The following is a 17,794-nucleotide window of genomic DNA, read 5'->3' as shown; positions in this document are numbered from 1 at the left end:
AAAAAAAAAAAAAAAAAAAAAGTTTATTGATTGTCAATATAGAGCCCATAAAGGTGGCCATGTAATTCTTTATACCCAAACAAAGAAGTCCTCAGCTAGATTGCAGTTAAAATGTGATGTGGTAATGAAAATGGAAGACATGTATTTTTTCTGTATTTGATATTTTCTTTGACTATGAGCAAAATCAAAGGTGTTATGATACATAAGACACCATGGTTATGTTCACTGTTACCAATCTTGAAACTTTGTTGCTGGAAAAAAGATTCAGGATATCAAGAAAGGTGCTAGACTGTGAAAGCGATTTCCTCTAGCAAAAAAATTAAACAAAAATAAACAAAGAAGTAAAAACCACACAGAATATTATATCTTAACACTGGCATACTCATTAACAGTGTTTGACTAGGAAAAAGAAGTGTGACGTTTAATTTTAGAAAGGACACATATGTAATACCCTTTGTAATACTTTTAGGAAAAAAAAAAAAGAAAGAAATTCTTGCCCTATCCTGTCAAGAAATGTGATTTCTAACTGAGTGAAGGGCCAGAGATGTAGGGTAGGAATACTCCAAAAAATTCAGAAATATGTTGTTCACTGGCCATGCCAGGATTTCAAAGGCAGGTTGCAAAGCTCTGGTATTTCTATAGGATATTGGCTCAGGCAATACTGCCTGATACAGGAGGGGTAGCTCTTTCTCAGCTACCCTTGCACAGCAAGCTCACTGGAATTGCATGTTTATCTGAGGAGGGCCTTGGTGATGCGGGCACACATTTATGGAGCTTATGCAGAACTCCCCAAACCAATTTTTTATGCCAATACTATAATGAAGGCAGCATGAGCCCTGAATAGCAGGATTAAACTAGTAAAATACCCCATTGTCCTTTGTACCTATTCCAGCAATGTGACTTTTCAACATCCCAGTCCACTTATTCTACTTCCTGAAGGTTTAGAAAGAAAATTGCTTTGGCACCCAACAAATATTTACCAAACATGTACTCATTCCAGGCACTGAGCTGTATCTCCGCCACTTACCACTTACCACAGTATAATTTCCACCATGCATATGGGACTGAGTGAAGAACAGCACTCTGGATTACTCTGCTCCTGCCTAGCTCAGAGATTCTCAGATACAATCATGCCATCAAGTATCACTCACAGTTATGCCTCAGTGAAATGACAAATTGTGCAGCAACCACACCTTTGGACTACATAAAACCAATAAAAGCTCTGAATAGTAAATCTTCATGCGTCCAGACATAACCACATATCATTCTGCAGGAAGCCCTTCTTAGCCAGATGGTATGCTAAAATAGGTCTGATCTACTAGTCTCATAAGCGATCAAGGTCACTAGGACTTAATGTTACCCTTCCTAAGAACACTAACTTTTTAACACTGGCTGGTTCTTTTTTAGAAGGGGGAAAAAAGGCAAGGAAATTATATTATAATAACTGAATTCTAAGTACTTTAAGTGGCTGCTGAGACTCTGATACCCTGACCAGGAAACTATTCCCTTTCTATACAGGCATCTGCTGATTCTTCCTGTAAGCAAAACCAGCCCTGGCTGAAAACCATGGCTGATTCCTAACATTCCAAAGAAAAATGTAAACTATTTATTAACGGATAATAACAGAGTTAGAGGTTAGATGTAGGAGCCATAGAAAGTTATATTTTGTATTACTTCTCTCTGTTTTCTAAGAATTGTAGTAAAGAAAACAGCAGGTGGTATAAAAAAAACACAGGCTGAAAATACGCTCCTGTGGATTATACAGAGATTACTATTTGTATTTATTGCAACAAAGAAATCCATTGCCTAAATAGTCTGCCACTCCTCCCTCCCGCCCCAATCAGTGAACAGTAAACTATAAGCTGTAATAGAATCTCAACATTATTTAATGGGCTTTCTGCTCTCACTGCTCTGTTTGTTCCATGGAAAACAGGTACACACACACTCTCTCAGTACCACTTAATGCAGTGCCTGTACATTGATAGCATAAAAGTATTTAGTGCTCTTTATCCTACTACTACCATAGTACAACCAGTAGAGCTGTATTAGTTCCCTAGAAATGTATGCTGGCGTAAGTGCCTGACTTCAGTGGCTGGGACATTGAAAAGAGCAGTCCAATGAGCCTGCATTTATCAGCACTACAAATGGAAACAGTTCAAAAATTAAACACCCTTAGCTATTACTTTCACGCTTACAGATTCTACATGAACCGACTTTCAGCCCTGGGTGCTCACATCTAAATCAGTTAAAAGGAATTTAAATAAAATAAAATAAAAATCTTTTTATTTTCATATTTGACAGGTTACCAGTAATCTAATCTCAAAACATGTAAAAATATACAGGAAGTTTTAGTAGATGCCTATAAATGCTTTGACAGTACATTTTAAAACAGTTTCTTCACGTGATAAACCCTAATCTTTAATTTAAATATTGCTAGCTTTTATCGTGTATCCCATTCAAATTAATAAACACTCATCATGACATTCATATTCTACTTTGCCTCCTCCTACTTTGTTTTATCAAGTATGCATATTTATTTACTTCTTTGTTTGTTTCTTCCCTGCCAGTCTAGATTTTATCTTCTGAGAGAGAAGCTAATTCATCCTGAGAGATCCATTGTTATATTATTTAATGTCCTATGTCAGAGGCAGTTGAACTAATCATTCCATCCATTTTTACATTTGAAACACTACGATAATCTACCTTTACATCACAAGACTGGAGACATTACAGCAGGGAGATTCCTTTGTGCGAAGGGCAAATTCAGATACTTTGAAATTATTCTAATCTTTTATTTTACTGAAATTATTCTAATCTTTTATTTTATTGTTTTTAATTGAATTTATTTTTTCTTCTACTATTTATCCCCTCTATGCCCTCTTCCAACCCGCCCCCCCCACTGCAATCACCACACTGTTGTCCATGTTCATGAGTTCTCTCTTTTCTTTTTTGCTCAATCCCTCCACTCCTCCCACACCCTCTCATTTCCACCAGAGCTGTCTGCCTGCTCTCTATCTATGAGTCTGTGTCTGTTTTGCTTGGTAGGTCAGTTTGTTTCTTAAGTTCCACATATGAATGAAATCTTGTTACTTGTCTATCTTTGACTGGCTTATTTCTCTCAGCATAATGTTCTCCAGGCCCATTCATGCTGTCACAAACGGTAAATTTTTCTTCCCTTTTATGGCAGAGTACTATTCCATTGTGTAAATGTACCACATATTTTTTTATCCACTCATCTACTGATGGCCACTTGGGCTGCTTCCAAATCTTAGCTATTGTAAATAACACTGCAATGAACATAGGAGTACATATATTCTTTTGAATTAGTGTTTCAGGTTTCTATGGGTAATTTCCCGGAAGTGTAATTGCTGGGTAATAAGGCAGTTCCATTTTCAATTTTTTGAGGTAACTCCATACTCCTTCCACAGTGGCTGCAAAAATCTACATTCCCACCAACAGTGCACAGGGGTTCCCTTTTCTCCACACCCTTGACAACACTTGTTAAACCATTTATTGTTTAGTAACACGTTAGTTAGCATTGTTTAGTAACATGTCGTGTGTATTTCAGTTTTCTACTTGTGATTGATTTCTAGTTTCATAGTGTTATAGTTACAATTGTATTAGCCACAACACCCCTCAAATTTGAATGTTGTAAACTGTGTGAAGTGACATAAACAAACTCTGTACTTTCCCAAATGAGTGAACGCCCAAACTTGTACCCTTAGATCCTTATCACACCAGCCCAGAAGGCCTCAGCCTAGCAGCCACCGATAGGGACCAACATGTTTACTCGACTACATAAAAACCCCGGACTTTTGACACTCAGTGTCTCCTGCCCCAGGAGAGAAGGACTCCAGGTCGCTCTGCATGAGATGAGCCCCTGACTGACTGCTCTGCTGTGCGAGCCTGAACCAACTGCGGCCGCCTGTCTGTCTCTGTCTTCGTCGTCTGTCTTTCTGTGTGCATCGCCGGGTGGCCTTTGCTGGAGCCTACGACCCACTAGGATTAAGTAAATAAACCTTGTGTGATTGCATACTAATTCTGTCTTGTATGTTCATGTGTACCGGTTCAGCTCAACTGTCGAGGCTAGACTCTAGACCAGTGATGGCGAACCTTTTGAGCTCGGCGTGTCAGTATTTTGAAAAACCCTAACTTAACTCTGGTGGTCACCTGCGTATGTCCCACCAAATCTAGGCAGATAATTAATTAATTGGGGCATAACTGGGACACATAGCATTATGTCAGAGAGGTTGCTTGATGTGATTGCAATCTTCTTAAATTTGTTGATACTTGTTTTGTGTCCTAACATGTGTTCTATCCTAGAAAATGTTCCATGGGCATTTGAAAAGAATGTATATTCTGCTGCTTTGGAGTGGAATGCTCTGAAGATATCAATTAAATCCATTTGATCTATTGTGCCATTTAAAGTTGCCATCTCTTTATTGATCTTCTGTCTGGAAAATCTGTCCATTGATGTTAATGGGTGTTAAAGATCCCCTACTATAACTATATTATTGTCAATCTTTCCCTTTATGTCCATCAAGATTTGCTTTACATATTCATGTGCTCCTATGTTTAGTACATAAATGTTTCCAAGGGTCATATCCTCTTGTTGGATTGATCCATTTATCATTATGTAGTGTCCTTCTTTGTCTCTTACTATAGCCTTGGTTTTAGTCTATTCTGTCAAATAAGTATTGCTACCCCAGCTGTTATTTCCTTTCCATTTGCACAAAACGTATTTTCCCATCTCTTTAGTCTGTGTGTATCTTTTGTTCTGAAGTGGGTCTCTTGAAGACAGCATATACATGGGTCTTGTTTTCTTATCCAATCAGCTACCTTATTGCATTTAAAGTGATTGCTGATAGCTACATATTTATTGCCATTTTATTTTTTCAACTATTTTTTTCTTTTTCTTATTCTTCCTCCTTTTCTTAAAGCAACAAATGGTGGTAACAAATTCCTTTAGTTTTTTCTTGTCTGGGAAGCTCTTTATTTCTTCTTCAATTTTTGTTTTGTTTTGCTTTGTTTTGTTAATTCTCACTAGAGGATATTTTTTCTATTGATTTTTAGAGAGAGTAGAAGGGAGAGAGGGAGGTAAGAGAAAGAGAGAGAGAAACATCAATGTGAGAGAGACACATCGTTGGTTACCTCCTGCACGCGTCCTTACAGGGGCGGGGATTGAGCCTACAACCAAGGTATGTGAGCTTGGCCAGAATGGAACCCGTGACCCTTCCGTCCACAGGCTGACACTCTACCATTCAGCCAAACTGGCTAGGGCATGACTGGTCCTTTTTAATGGTTTCTGTATCATTTTTTACACTGTTAAGAATCCTTATAATTATTACTCTGAACTCTGTATCTGATAAATTGCTTACCTCTACTTCATTTAGCTCTTTTTCGGGAGAATTCTTGTGTTCCTTCATTGCCTGATTCTCTGATTTCCCCATTTTGGCTGCTTGTTTGAGTTTGTTTCAATGTATTAAGTATATCTTCTATATTCCCAGTCTTGGTAAGGGAAACTTATGTCGTAGGTGACCTGTGGGACCTAGTGATACCCATCTTCCTGATTACCAGAACTCGGTGCTCTACGAATGTCCCTTGTTTGATTTGTGTGGGCCGTCCTGTTGTAATTGAGTCTTGACTGCTATTGACCCGTTTGTGGATAGACTGAACCCTCAGGCTGGCAGACAGTGAGGCTCAACCCCCAACACAGCATGCAGGCTGCTCTGCAGGTGCTGATCACACAAAGTGGACTCTGCCCCAGCAGGGTTTGATGCCGGCCACTATCTCCTGTGGATATGCTGCTTGTGAAGATCCCGTCCTGTTGTAATTGAGTCTTGACTGCTATTGACCCGTTTGTGGATAGACTGAACCCTCAGGCTGGCAGACAGTGAGGCTCAACCCCCAACACAGCATGCAGGCTGCTCTGCAGGTGCTGATCACACAAAGTGGACTCTGCCCCAGCAGGGTTTGGTGCCGGCCACTATCTCCTGTGGTTACGCTGCTTGTGAAGATCATTGGATCCTGCTCGGTTGTTGTCTGAAGCTGGCCACTGGGTGTATTGGTTCTGGGTCTCTTCAGAGGGACTCTGGTGCAGCCCATGTCACATGCTGCCTGTGACTGGCCTTGACCAACCTATATGGAGCTATCAGTGATCCACAGCTTGTGGCTCCCCCTACCAGGCCTGGGTGCATGCATTAAGGTCTGCTTTTACTCAAGTATGCAAATTTAAATTAAAGTTGTTTTGTAAAGTACATTGTAGACTTTCTTCCATTTGGAAAGTACTTATTTTGATATCAAATAGATAGTTGGACTAGATTACCTTTGAAGTTCCTCCCAACTCTGAAATGACTGCGTCTATATTTCAGTAGTCAGGTCAATATTACTAAAAGAACTGCATTGCATGAATTCACAGAAACCAAACGGCTTCCTGCCTAACATTAGTCTCTTTCCCCATCGCTACAGAGCCTAAAGTCACTCATTCCCCTCTATTAGAGTAAGTTCTTAAAAGTGCTCTTAAGGCTTATAAATTTTATTTGGATTTGGGTATTATATGACAAAGGAGGGATAATCAATTTACTTATTAATTTACCTAATTACTATCAATTATCATACTGAAAATAACACACACACACACACACACACACACACACACACACACAAGTTTTGGGGTGGATAGTTGGGGAGCAATTATGATGTCATTATGTGCCAAACTAGTTCATCACCTTTATAAAAGCAGCTTCCCAGCCAACTGACTCTGCCTCTCTCTTCCTGCTCAGACAAGGCTACTTCTCCCAGATTATGTCCCCAGCATCTAGTGAGGCCTTTGCAATTCCTGTCTCTTGGGTCTACTTCTAGCTTCCCACTGTATACTTTGGACTTGATATTTTTATATTGTCCTTTCTAAAGCCTAGAGATCTTTTTCATACATCTACTATCTTGAGTCAGCTCATTCTAACCTTCCCTAGATTCCCATACTCCCACTTTTTGAGAGCCCTGGAACTCTGGCTTGACTTGGAGGAAAGTCAGCTTCTAGAGTCAAGTAAGGTAGAGTTATAGAGGGAGAAAAAAAAGAGAGGACAAAGTAAGCAGTCACGTAATGAAAAGGAGGAATGATAAAGCATTAAGACAAAGGTGGTTTAATTTATAACTTTTTCCTAGCAACCATCAGTCACAGCAACACTAATTGTCATAAAAAATAAAAGGAGGAATGATAAAGCATTAAGACAAAGGTGGTTAAATTTATAACTTTTTCCTAGCAACCATCACTCACAGCAACAGTATGGTATAAAATTGTCATAAAAAAATTAAAGCTGATGAAAGAAATAGAATTTTATACATAACTAAAGCAAAAAATATCCTAAGGGTCACTTGTTATCAATATGAAAAATCTCAAGCAAAAGCGGTAGTTTTCCTTTTGAACTGTACAAATCCACTGGTTCAAATATCCCTGTGACCTTTAGAATTAGTCAGTATATGTTATAGATTTTTGCTCATTTACTTTATTACTTGCAACTCATTGTTATAAAACTGCCAACCACAGAAACTTTCCCATCGAAACTATGTATTTTCAAACTCTGGAGGCCAATGTTGTCATCAAGCCAACCAACCAGAAGTGAGGACATTTATATACTCTATTATCAATTCTAGAGTCATCAATATCCTTGAAGCAGCATCCCGTTATCATATACCAACCCTCTCTGATTACACTCTGTTATTGTCAGAAACCCTCTCCATGTAGAAAGAGAGAAAGTGCCTCTTTGCATCGGGTTTATTACATTACACTCTCCCTGTGTAACCACAACAATATTGTGTGGATCAATAGAAACAGCAAAGAACTAGCCTTCTATTTCCTTACTCCATCAATATTTAAAATCAGGACTCCCAGTGGTGGACAAAGAGGAGCATGTAACCTGACCTAATTTTTCTCAAGGATTGCTCAGAAAAATAAATAGGCCTTCATAAACTAAATCAGTAATTCAAATAAATAATGAGTAAAAGAGTTTCCATCTGGGCAATTTTGTATACGAATATGTTTTGTAAATAATTAAACACACTATCTCAGGGAAATCATTGCAATTATAACATGAGGATTTGTTCTAAAGGGAGACAGCAGCAGCAGCAGCTTGCTGAGCAAATCCAATGTTTGAACAATCTGGCTTCAAAAAAGAGAATCCCATCTCACACCTAATTTTCTCATTGCTAATAAGTGGGGTAGGAGGACATTCATTAATTTATCAAAACATCATAATTTTAAAGTGCATTAAGTAAATCCAGATTTGGGGGAAGTTAGAAGAAGCCAGATGGAATATGATGTATAATAACCTTCCTATATTATTCCAAAGCTAATTCAGCCCACAAAAAAAATTAACATCATCCTATTGTTACTATCCCATCTGAAGGCACTTCATTAGCAAATCAACAATACCCACTGAGTGTGTATAGTAGGCTGAACTTGTGTAGAAACTATAGGCTTTATTTGCAGGTAAGAGGTAAAAGGAAGACAGTTTTGAACCACGAAATTCACATAAGAGTGGAGCACTCATTTTAGTAATTATAATTAGAAAGGAAAGTGCCTTTTTCCCTTCCTTTACTCCCTTCCTCAGTCTTTCCCTCCCTTACTCCTTCCTTCCATCCACAAATATTGAGTAGCTGCATGTCCCAAATGAGTTCTATAGTCGAATGCTTACATTATTCTAGGGAAATCAGATGTAAAAGACTAGTACATAAATTAGTTCATTTAAAATAGTAGTGTTATAAAGAAAATAAAATTAGAAAATCACATAGTTATAGAGTAGGCATGGATAATTAAATAAAATTGGAAAATAAGGTAGTGATGGAGAAGGTATACACACCAGTAAATAGAATGGTCAGAGAAGGTCATTCTGAATGTTGACATTTTAGTCAAAGCTTGAATAATAAGAATGTGAATATCATAGAGAAAAGCATTGCAGACAGGTAAAACAGCAAGAGGAAAAATGTCAAAACAAGAGTAATATGGTTGAAGAAGGGCCAGAAAACCAGTATGACTGTTGTGTGACGAAAGGAGAGTAGTGGGAGGTGAGATTGGAAAGGTAAATGGTACCAGTCCGTTAGGCTCTTACAGGACCTGTGAGCTGTTTGAATTGTATTCTCAATGTGAGTGAAAGTTATTGGGAGATTTTTAAGCAAAAGAGTGACATGATCTGGTTTACATTTTAGATCACTTGAACTGTTATATGGAACATGAATCTTGGAGGGGAAACTGAAACAAATTAGGAGCCTATTGCTACTCCAGGAGAGAGCTGGGTAATGCAATCAATCAATCCATTCCTTTTAAACAGACTTTTGCTAATTAGAAACCTACTGCAATGGAAAGCGTTATATAATGATCAGTACAAGTACAGAACTACTCTGGATTTCTAAGTATGGATCTACAAATTAAAATAAAGCAAAAATCTCTTTTCTCAGTGTCCATATTGCTCTACTACATTTGTAAGGAAAAAGGACTGCAAAAAGGAAATAAATTTGGAAGAACAAAAATGATGATAACTTACCATTTTTGGCTTTGCAAGATCTGTTGTCTGGCTGCATTATGTAGCCTTCCACACAACCGCAAGCATAGGATCCATACGTGTTTACGCAGGTCTGGCTGCATGCACCATAAATGGCACATTCATCTTGATCTAAAAGGAAAATTGGCATCATTTCTAAGTAGATTTATAGTTGGGCATTTTGTTTTTTCTTGAAGGAAACTTTTTAAAAATATAGTTTGGAAATAGACTATTGCTCTAAAAAGGAAGGGCCACCCTAGCTGGTTTGGCTCAGTGGATAGAGTATTGGCCTGAGGACAGAAGGGGCCTGGGTTCGATTCCAGTCAAGGGCATGTACCTCAGTTGCAGGCTCTTGGCCCTGGTCTGGGGCATTGCGGGAGGCAAGCAATCCATGTGTCTCTCTCACACCAGTGTTTTTCTGTCTCTCCCTCTCCATTCCACTCTCTCTAAAAATTAATAAAAAAATATCCTCAGGTGAGGATAAAAAAAAGGGCCAACTTCAATAAGTCTTTTCAAAACTACACTAACTGAAATAGTAATAAATAAAATAAATAAAATTTAAAAATCAGCTAATTCATTGTTGTTTAATAGTTACAGAAATATAAGATCAAACTTAATGCAACATCTTTTATTTTTTTATTAAATAAAACCTTTATTGTTGAAAGTATTACATATGGCCCCCTTTTCCCCCCTATTGACCCTTCTAGCCTGCCCCCATGCCCCCCAGGCCTTCACTACCCTATTGTCTATGTCCATGGGTTATGCATATATGCATATATGCATATAAGGTCTTTGGTTGATCTCTTCCTACCAATCCACATCTTTTATTTTAAAAGAGGTTTTATTTACATTTTTGATGGGCAGGCTAGATGTCCTTGGATAGTTCTACAAAGGTATGAAATGCACTCCAATGAATATTTGTTGAATAGTTCTACTGTTTATGACACTGACTTTTTCAGTATTTTAACAATTAGTCTAATAACATAACATGGTTTTCAATAAACATATTAAATAAGAGTTCTGAGCCAAGCTATGCAAACTACCCTAAGGAAAAAAACAAAACAAAACAAAAAATCAAAAAAACAAACCATTAAGCACTTGTTAAAATGAAAAATATTATCTTAATTAAATGTTATTTTAGTATGTATGATCCTCATTCTACTCCCTCTCTCCTTTTTCTCCCTGTACTTCCCTCCTGCAGCAACTTGTACAAATCTCTATAAACAGCAGGTATTTAATGATTCTTAACCAAGCAGGCAAAAACACAAATTCTGTCAGTCAATAATTTAGACTAATATGTGTCTTTATTCTGTTCTGTGTACCATGAACTATACTAATCCCAAAAAAATCCAAATTGATAAAACATGATTCCTACCCTTAAGTGAAATGAGTATAGTGAAATATAATTTTGATTTTATGGATTTCCTTACAATAGAGAGAGAGTCATACTCTAGTTATGATATAGACATAGAGAAGTAAATGAAATTGCTTGGAGTTAGAGAGAGAATGTTAAGTGAAGGCTGTATAGTGAGCTGAGTTAAAGAATAATTTGAATTTTCTCAAACTGAATAAAAAGGGATGAGATGGAATGGGGCATCCCAGTTTAACAAAATAGCATGTGAAAAGGCATCGCGATGACATAGTGGGGATTTTAAAGACCTGTAAAGAGTTGAGTGGAGTAAGTGTGTATAAGGGAAGTGGTAAGAGATAGCATGGCGAAAGTAGTTTTAAGGCCAGCTAATGAAGTTATTGTATGCTAAACTAAAAGGCTGTGCATTATACCTAGACTTTGGGAAGCATTAATTAGATAAGCTATATGATCAACTTTATATTTTAAAACTAAACCAAAAAAATGGCTTGGTGAAAGTAGTGAAGAGGTCCTTGAAATTTAGTTATGTACTAATTTCACTCCAGAAACTTTATTTTGAAGTCATTATATTTTGAATTAAGTCAGTGGCAATAAAAATGAAAAAAAAAGCACATTAACTCAAATGTTTAAAAAACAGAATAGGCAACATGTGAAGACTAATTGGATATGATGAAATTGAATGGTGGTCCAATTTGATATGAAGTATAGGTTTCAGTGGAGATATCATGGAAGGAAACAGTGAATATGGTTTGGATGTGTTATATTTGAGGAGTCTGTAGGGAATTCTGGAGTAAATGACTAACAAGTAGTTGGAAATATGAAACTGGCAAGATTAGTGAGATCTGTCTTGGAGTATTTGGGAGTCAATAGCATATGGATAATAGAATGAAAAACAAACAAAACAAAAAACAAATAGCAGAGGGTTAGATAATCACACATATAAAAAAGAAAGAAGTGAGAAATCTTGGCAGGTGCACAATACTGCAGGACACCAATATTAAAAAGGCAGGAGCCTCCTCTGAAGGAGACTTCATGAGAAATGTAAGGAGTTAGGGAAGGTGACATAGTGAAATACTCAGTGAAGAACCCAGTAATATAGATTTTGAAACTGTCATTAGGTTTCGGAAGTTAGGACGTGGTGCAGTTACCTTGGCGCAGTGAAAAGGGGATGCTGCCTTAAATGGCTGGTAGGTCTTACGATATTAACTGGAATGTGCTTTTGTTTTATTGTTTTATTGAATCCCTAAAGGGAATTGAATATACAAACTTTGGCCTATGTTTTAATATGTTTCTTCATTGGAACTTGGAAATACTGAATTTGAAGAGAAGTTGGGACTCTTGGAAACCATTTTGGAGGAAGGGCATGAGGAAAAGACACAGAAGAAAAAAGAAGATGAGAAGCAAACAAAATGGCTAATGAGGTTGTGGTGTGAATTGGATTAAACTGCTATGGTATAATAAAATATATTATTTGTTCTTTGTCTTCAGTTCTTCAAACCCTTGTATTTTCTGAGTAATAGGAGTGTTCTTTGTTATTTATAACTAGTGCCCCAGTGCACAGATTTGTGCACATTGAAAGGAAATTAATTAGAAGATGGCCGGTGGGGCTGGACTAGATGGACCGGACACACCCTGGAGCCAATCTCCTGTGGTCCCTCCCCTGCCGGCCACACCTGGGACGGCAACGCGGCTTGAAGGACATCTGCGGAGTGAGTGGTTGGGAGGATCCCTTGGCCTGGCCTGTGGGGATTGGGCCAAAACCAGCTCTCCGACATCCCCCAAGGGGTCCTGGATTGCGAGAGGGCGGTTCCCGGGTGACACACCCCGGAATCAGACTCCCTCCTCTGTCGTTCTGGGTGCCGTCACCCAAGAACCGCAGCTACCAAGTCATCACAGCTTGGCAGCTCCTGTGTTGAGTGTCTGCCCCCTGGTAGTCAGTGCACATCATAGCTAGTGGTCAGATAGTTGGTCGCTTAGCCTTTTATATATATAGATGAGGCCCTTTGGAATACACCAGAGTCCATGTGAGTGAGGTCACTTAGATAATGTCAGGATGGGGGCTAGTCACTACTAGATAATGTCAGGATGGGGGCTAGTCACCACAAAGACCAAACAGAACTCTCAGCCCCACCCTCTGATCACCCAAAGCTAAGAAAGGTATTTAGTAAAGGAAAGCAAAAAGATTATTGAGAAGCTAAGGGACCATTTTAATTAGAAAACTATGCATTTGTAAGACATTCATTTGCACTTTTCTCAGGTTTCTTTAGCTTTGTATATTAACTAGCCTGTATTCATGGATCGCTTGTTTGAAGTAAGTAGCTTTGGGATAGAAAGAATAGTCTTTGAAGCTGAATCTACAATGATAATAAAAGAAATGAAATCTTATATTTGGTAAAGTCCAGTCCACAGTGGCAAAAATGATTCTTATCTATTTTCACAGATGGTTCAACGTTAATGTTATTGGCTTTTATTTTAGTTTTTCTGATATCATTATGTTGTCCCGGAGAGCAATATGATTAATGATTTCTTTTGTTCTTTCTCCTTAGCCAGAATGCACTGCTGTGACATTGATATAACTCCCCCAAAATTGACCACAAAGAAGTAGGCATGTCATTACTTTTAATTCTGCCTACTTTCTTACTTTAAGGACAGAATATATTCTGGAAATATGGCTTCTGGAAAGTGTAAATGATGTTCAAACCTGGCCATTCAGGAGTGCAGAGAAAGAAAGAAGAGCTCTTCTTCCACTGGGGACCTTCCATAGTGATTGCTGCATAATTTCTTATTTATGTTCAACAGAGGAAATTGATTGAATTTATCTTTATGCATTTAATGAGGAGATTCAGGAGAAGAGAGTCATCCAAAATGAGATTAAAACCCTGATTCTTATAGGAGTCAGGTGTAGCCAAAGAATAAGAAGTTTGCAGTAGAGATATATTAGCCTACCCTGCTGGTTTACACTAAAAATTGTAGCCTAGCCAGCATGGCTCAGTGCTTGAGTGTTGACCTATGAACCAGGAAGTCACAGTTCAAGTCCCAGTCACGGCATATGCCCAGGTGGTGGGTTTGATCCCCAGTGTGGAGCATGCAGGAGGCAGCCAATCCATGATTCTCTCTCAACATTGATGTTTCTATCTCTCCCTTTCCCTTCCTCTCTGAAATTAATAAAAATATATTTTAAAAAAGAAACTAAAAATTATTTGTATGTCTAGAGCAGGGGTGGGCAAACTTTTTGACTCGAGGGCCACAATGGGTTCTTAAACTGGACCGGAGGGCCGGAACAAAAGCATGGATGGAGTGTTTGTGTGAACTAATATAAATTCAAAGTAAACATCATTACATAAAAGGGTACGGTCTTTTTTTTTTTTAGTTTTATTCATTTCAAATGGGCCGGATCTGGCCCGCGGGCCATAGTTTGCCCACGGCTGGTCTAGAGGTACTATTCTCATTTTGTTGACTTTCATGATGATATGGGGTCTAGTCTGGCAATTCTTCTGATTTGTTTTTTCCTCAAAGTCTGACCGTTTGTGTGCAATCTTCTAATTTTTAAGTGTTGACTTAAAAATAATGTCAGTTAAATAAATATGTTGGTTTGGTCCTGCTGTAGGCAGTTAGACAGACATGAGCAGAGCAAGGATGATGGGGCAGGTCACTAGTGTGGAAAGCCCCAAGTAACTAGCAATGTACAATCAATTGTGGGGCACAGCCTCGATCCCAAGGTGACTTTTCCTCCCCTAGCATATCGCTGGTCATGCGGTTTGGACCCCCTGACTTTTATTCCCTGGAGATAACATCTATGCCTTAGTTGTATTTTAGCTCCAGGCCCAGATAAGCAACAAAACCAACCATGACTGACATCAGTGAAAGGGATTTCAGAAACAAAACAGGCAAGTTCAAGTTCTGGAAATGCATAGATTGGGGCTTGAATTCACCAAAATGCTTATTTTACTTGTACAGAAGATAGAGACATGCCACAGGAAGGGGGTGGGGGGTGTTCCAGCAGATGGAAACATTTCTGGCCTGAGTAATTAAAGCATCCATAAACCAAAGACAGAGATATCTCAGGCCTGAGCAGCTAAGAGATCAAAGGCAATTCCAACCAACAAAATAAGAGGGAGGGAAAATGGGAGGGGGGGGGCACCATGTAGGATTTAGACTTTGAAACTAACACTATGTAGCAGAAATGACCAATGAGGAAGGCATGGGGGTCCTAAATTAATAAAGGATCCAATTAGAAAGGGTCAGGCTCAGACAAAGATCTGCAGCCTTTATAAATCAAGAGACAGAGACTCAGCAGATTTTTAGATTTTTTTGGATTTAGATTTTTCCCATTAGAGAGAGAGAGCAGGCTTTTTGCATTTGGGGATTCCTCCCCAGGGGGTACCCTTGGAGTTTGTATATGCTTCTAATAAACTTCTACATTTTTATTAAAGAAATCTGTTAGTCCACAAATTTATTATTCAACTTCATTGTATAAGAACCCACGAGAAGAATCTGCACCCCTGAACCCCACATTTCATCAGGACCAGCTGCATTGAATAAGGACTCCCTGGCCTGGTGCTGGCCAATCAGTGGAGACCACAACCCTGAAAGGACACACGTGGAAAACTGCTGAATATTCTATTGAGATCTTCCCCTGGGGCATCCCTTAAAATTTCCATTCTTAGTATGGAGGACCCAGTGCACTCTCCCTCCCAGGAGTACACAGTACCTTTCCCTTTCCCTACTCCCTCCCTGCCCCAGGCACTTTACCATTAGCTTCCTCACTTCAATGCTTCAAGGCTCCTTCCTTTACTTCCATATCCTGTTTCCTAAGCCCATTTCTTCTAGGAATTACTTTATCTATCTCTGTAATTTACCAAGTAAATATTCTCTTACAGTTTTGGGTCTTGGCTCTGAATTATTTCCTAGCCAGAACCCAATTACCCAGGTTTGGTCTGACCCCACCAGTCAGACACCTGGTGCAGTTACTGCTGCCTACAACTGTCCGCTTTTAGGCAGATTATGCATCCACTGGGCCTGATAGACATTTAATAATAAATGTTTCTATAACATTTGTATAATGCAGAAAGTAAACAACAAACTACAAATTCAAGGCACAAATGTTCATTACAAAGCAATGAGCCTCTTTTTTTGGTTTTGTTTTGTTCTAGAGTATTTACAAAACAAGAATTAGGACATTTAAAATATAAATATTGTCATGTTCACCATTATTAACATAGTGGTGAAATGCCAATTGTCAGAATTTCCAATGCAAAAATTGTAAAGGATATTACATGATTATTATTAACCTAACACAGTTATACCACCCTGCAGCTGTATAATAGGCATAAAACAATTGGAAATTTAAGATAATTAAATCCAATATTTTAATGGTTAACCAAAACACTTCCCATGTTTGACATTATTGTAATATGAATCAAAAAATGATTGATATAAGTGCAGTCCTATAATATTTATGTTTGTGGTTTTTTGTGGAGAATGAGTGTCAACTTTTAAATCTCAGGGAAAAATAAATGTAAACTGTGTGTGGATCACATGGTAGGTAATAAAAAATACTTCATAAAATTTCTGTTCACTAAGCCTCTGGAAAAAAAATTCATAGTCACCTGTCATACTTACCTTTACAGCTTCTTCCATCTTCTTTTACTTCAAATCCATCTTCACAGTAACATCTTGTACTATTTCTGACCACTGCACATTTATACTGACAATTCAACTGCTGGCAATTGGACAACAGTTCTGTAGAGAAAAACAGAAAGATCACCTCTATATGACTGTGCACATACATGTGTTTATATTTAAATATTGTTAATATTTGCTCAGTGCATCCTTCAAAGTTTCTGTGATTGGTTGAGAGAACAAACAGCATGTATTCCTTCTAAAATATGTTGATTTGCATTTGTTTGAAGTATCATTAATAATATTTCAGTTCTATCTGTTCAGTTTTTCACTTTTTAGCTCATTATATATGTTCAAAGTCACAAAATCCTTTCAAATTCTTGTAAATTAAATTATTTCAAATGGAAAAATGTCAACTAAGTAGTTGATATCACCATAGGTTCCATGCCTTTCCTATCTGACGTATCAATTGATTTTCTATCTTTTGAGCACTTGTTTTGATTTACTAATCCATGCGTAACCTTCATAGCAATCGATGAATATATTCAATTTCAATACTTTTTCTTTCACGAGTTGCAAAATATTAGACAACTACTGGACATAATATATTTTGTTATATCTGAATTATTTCAGTGTGAATATTTCATTAAAACAAAAATTAGCAAGCCATCAGAGCAAATTAAGATTCAATATGATAAATGCATGAAACAGCTGAAGTGACAGGAGAATATTCACTGCATAAATAATTTCTAACAGGAATAAGATTTGTTAAACTAGAAAAATATATGCATAGAACATGTAACTGATTTTTCTATTTGAAAATAGCGGTATTGCTGGACTTGCATGACTCAGTGGTTGAGCGTGGACCTATAAACCAGGAGGTTACAGTTCAATTCCTAGTCAGGGCATATGCCTGGGTTTCAGGCTCATTCCCCAATAGGGGATGTACAAAAGGCAATCAATCAATGATTCTCTCTTATCAATGATGTTTCTATTTCTCTCTCCCTCTTGCTTCCTCTCTCAAACCAATAAAAATATATTTAAAAAGGAAAATAGGGTTATTAATGGATTGCGACAGCCCTCCTGTCCCACCCCAGGAAGAAAAATAAGGGTATTGAAGGGTATTGAAGATTAAACTTAAATGATTTAAAATATGTTGCTATTTGCTACAAGTTTATCGGCTGCTTCAGAAATATATATATATATATACACACACACACACACACATATATATATACACACACACACACACATATATATATATATA

At 37.8% G+C, this 17,794-nt stretch overlaps 1 protein-coding gene across 1 annotated transcript in view; it reads right to left on the bottom strand.

Annotated features, from left to right (window-relative positions):
* Positions 1-17,794, bottom strand: part of LRP1B (low density lipoprotein receptor-related protein 1B) — a 1,756,854-nt gene that overhangs the window by 932,590 nt on the left and 806,470 nt on the right. Inside the window, exons 4-5 of the mRNA XM_014548045.1 lie at positions 16,528-16,647; positions 9,540-9,668 (exon numbers count right to left, since the gene is read on the bottom strand). Of these exons, the coding sequence (XP_014403531.1) occupies positions 9,540-9,668; positions 16,528-16,647 (249 nt within the window). The remainder of the gene's footprint in view (positions 1-9,539; positions 9,669-16,527; positions 16,648-17,794) is intronic.

The sequence above is a fragment of the Myotis brandtii genome, unplaced genomic scaffold, assembly GCF_000412655.1.
Source record: "Myotis brandtii unplaced genomic scaffold, ASM41265v1 scaffold493, whole genome shotgun sequence".
NCBI classification, from domain to species: domain Eukaryota; kingdom Metazoa; phylum Chordata; class Mammalia; order Chiroptera; family Vespertilionidae; genus Myotis; species Myotis brandtii.
Note: the sequence above shows the minus strand (reverse complement) of the source record. Positions and strands in the feature narration are given on the sequence as shown.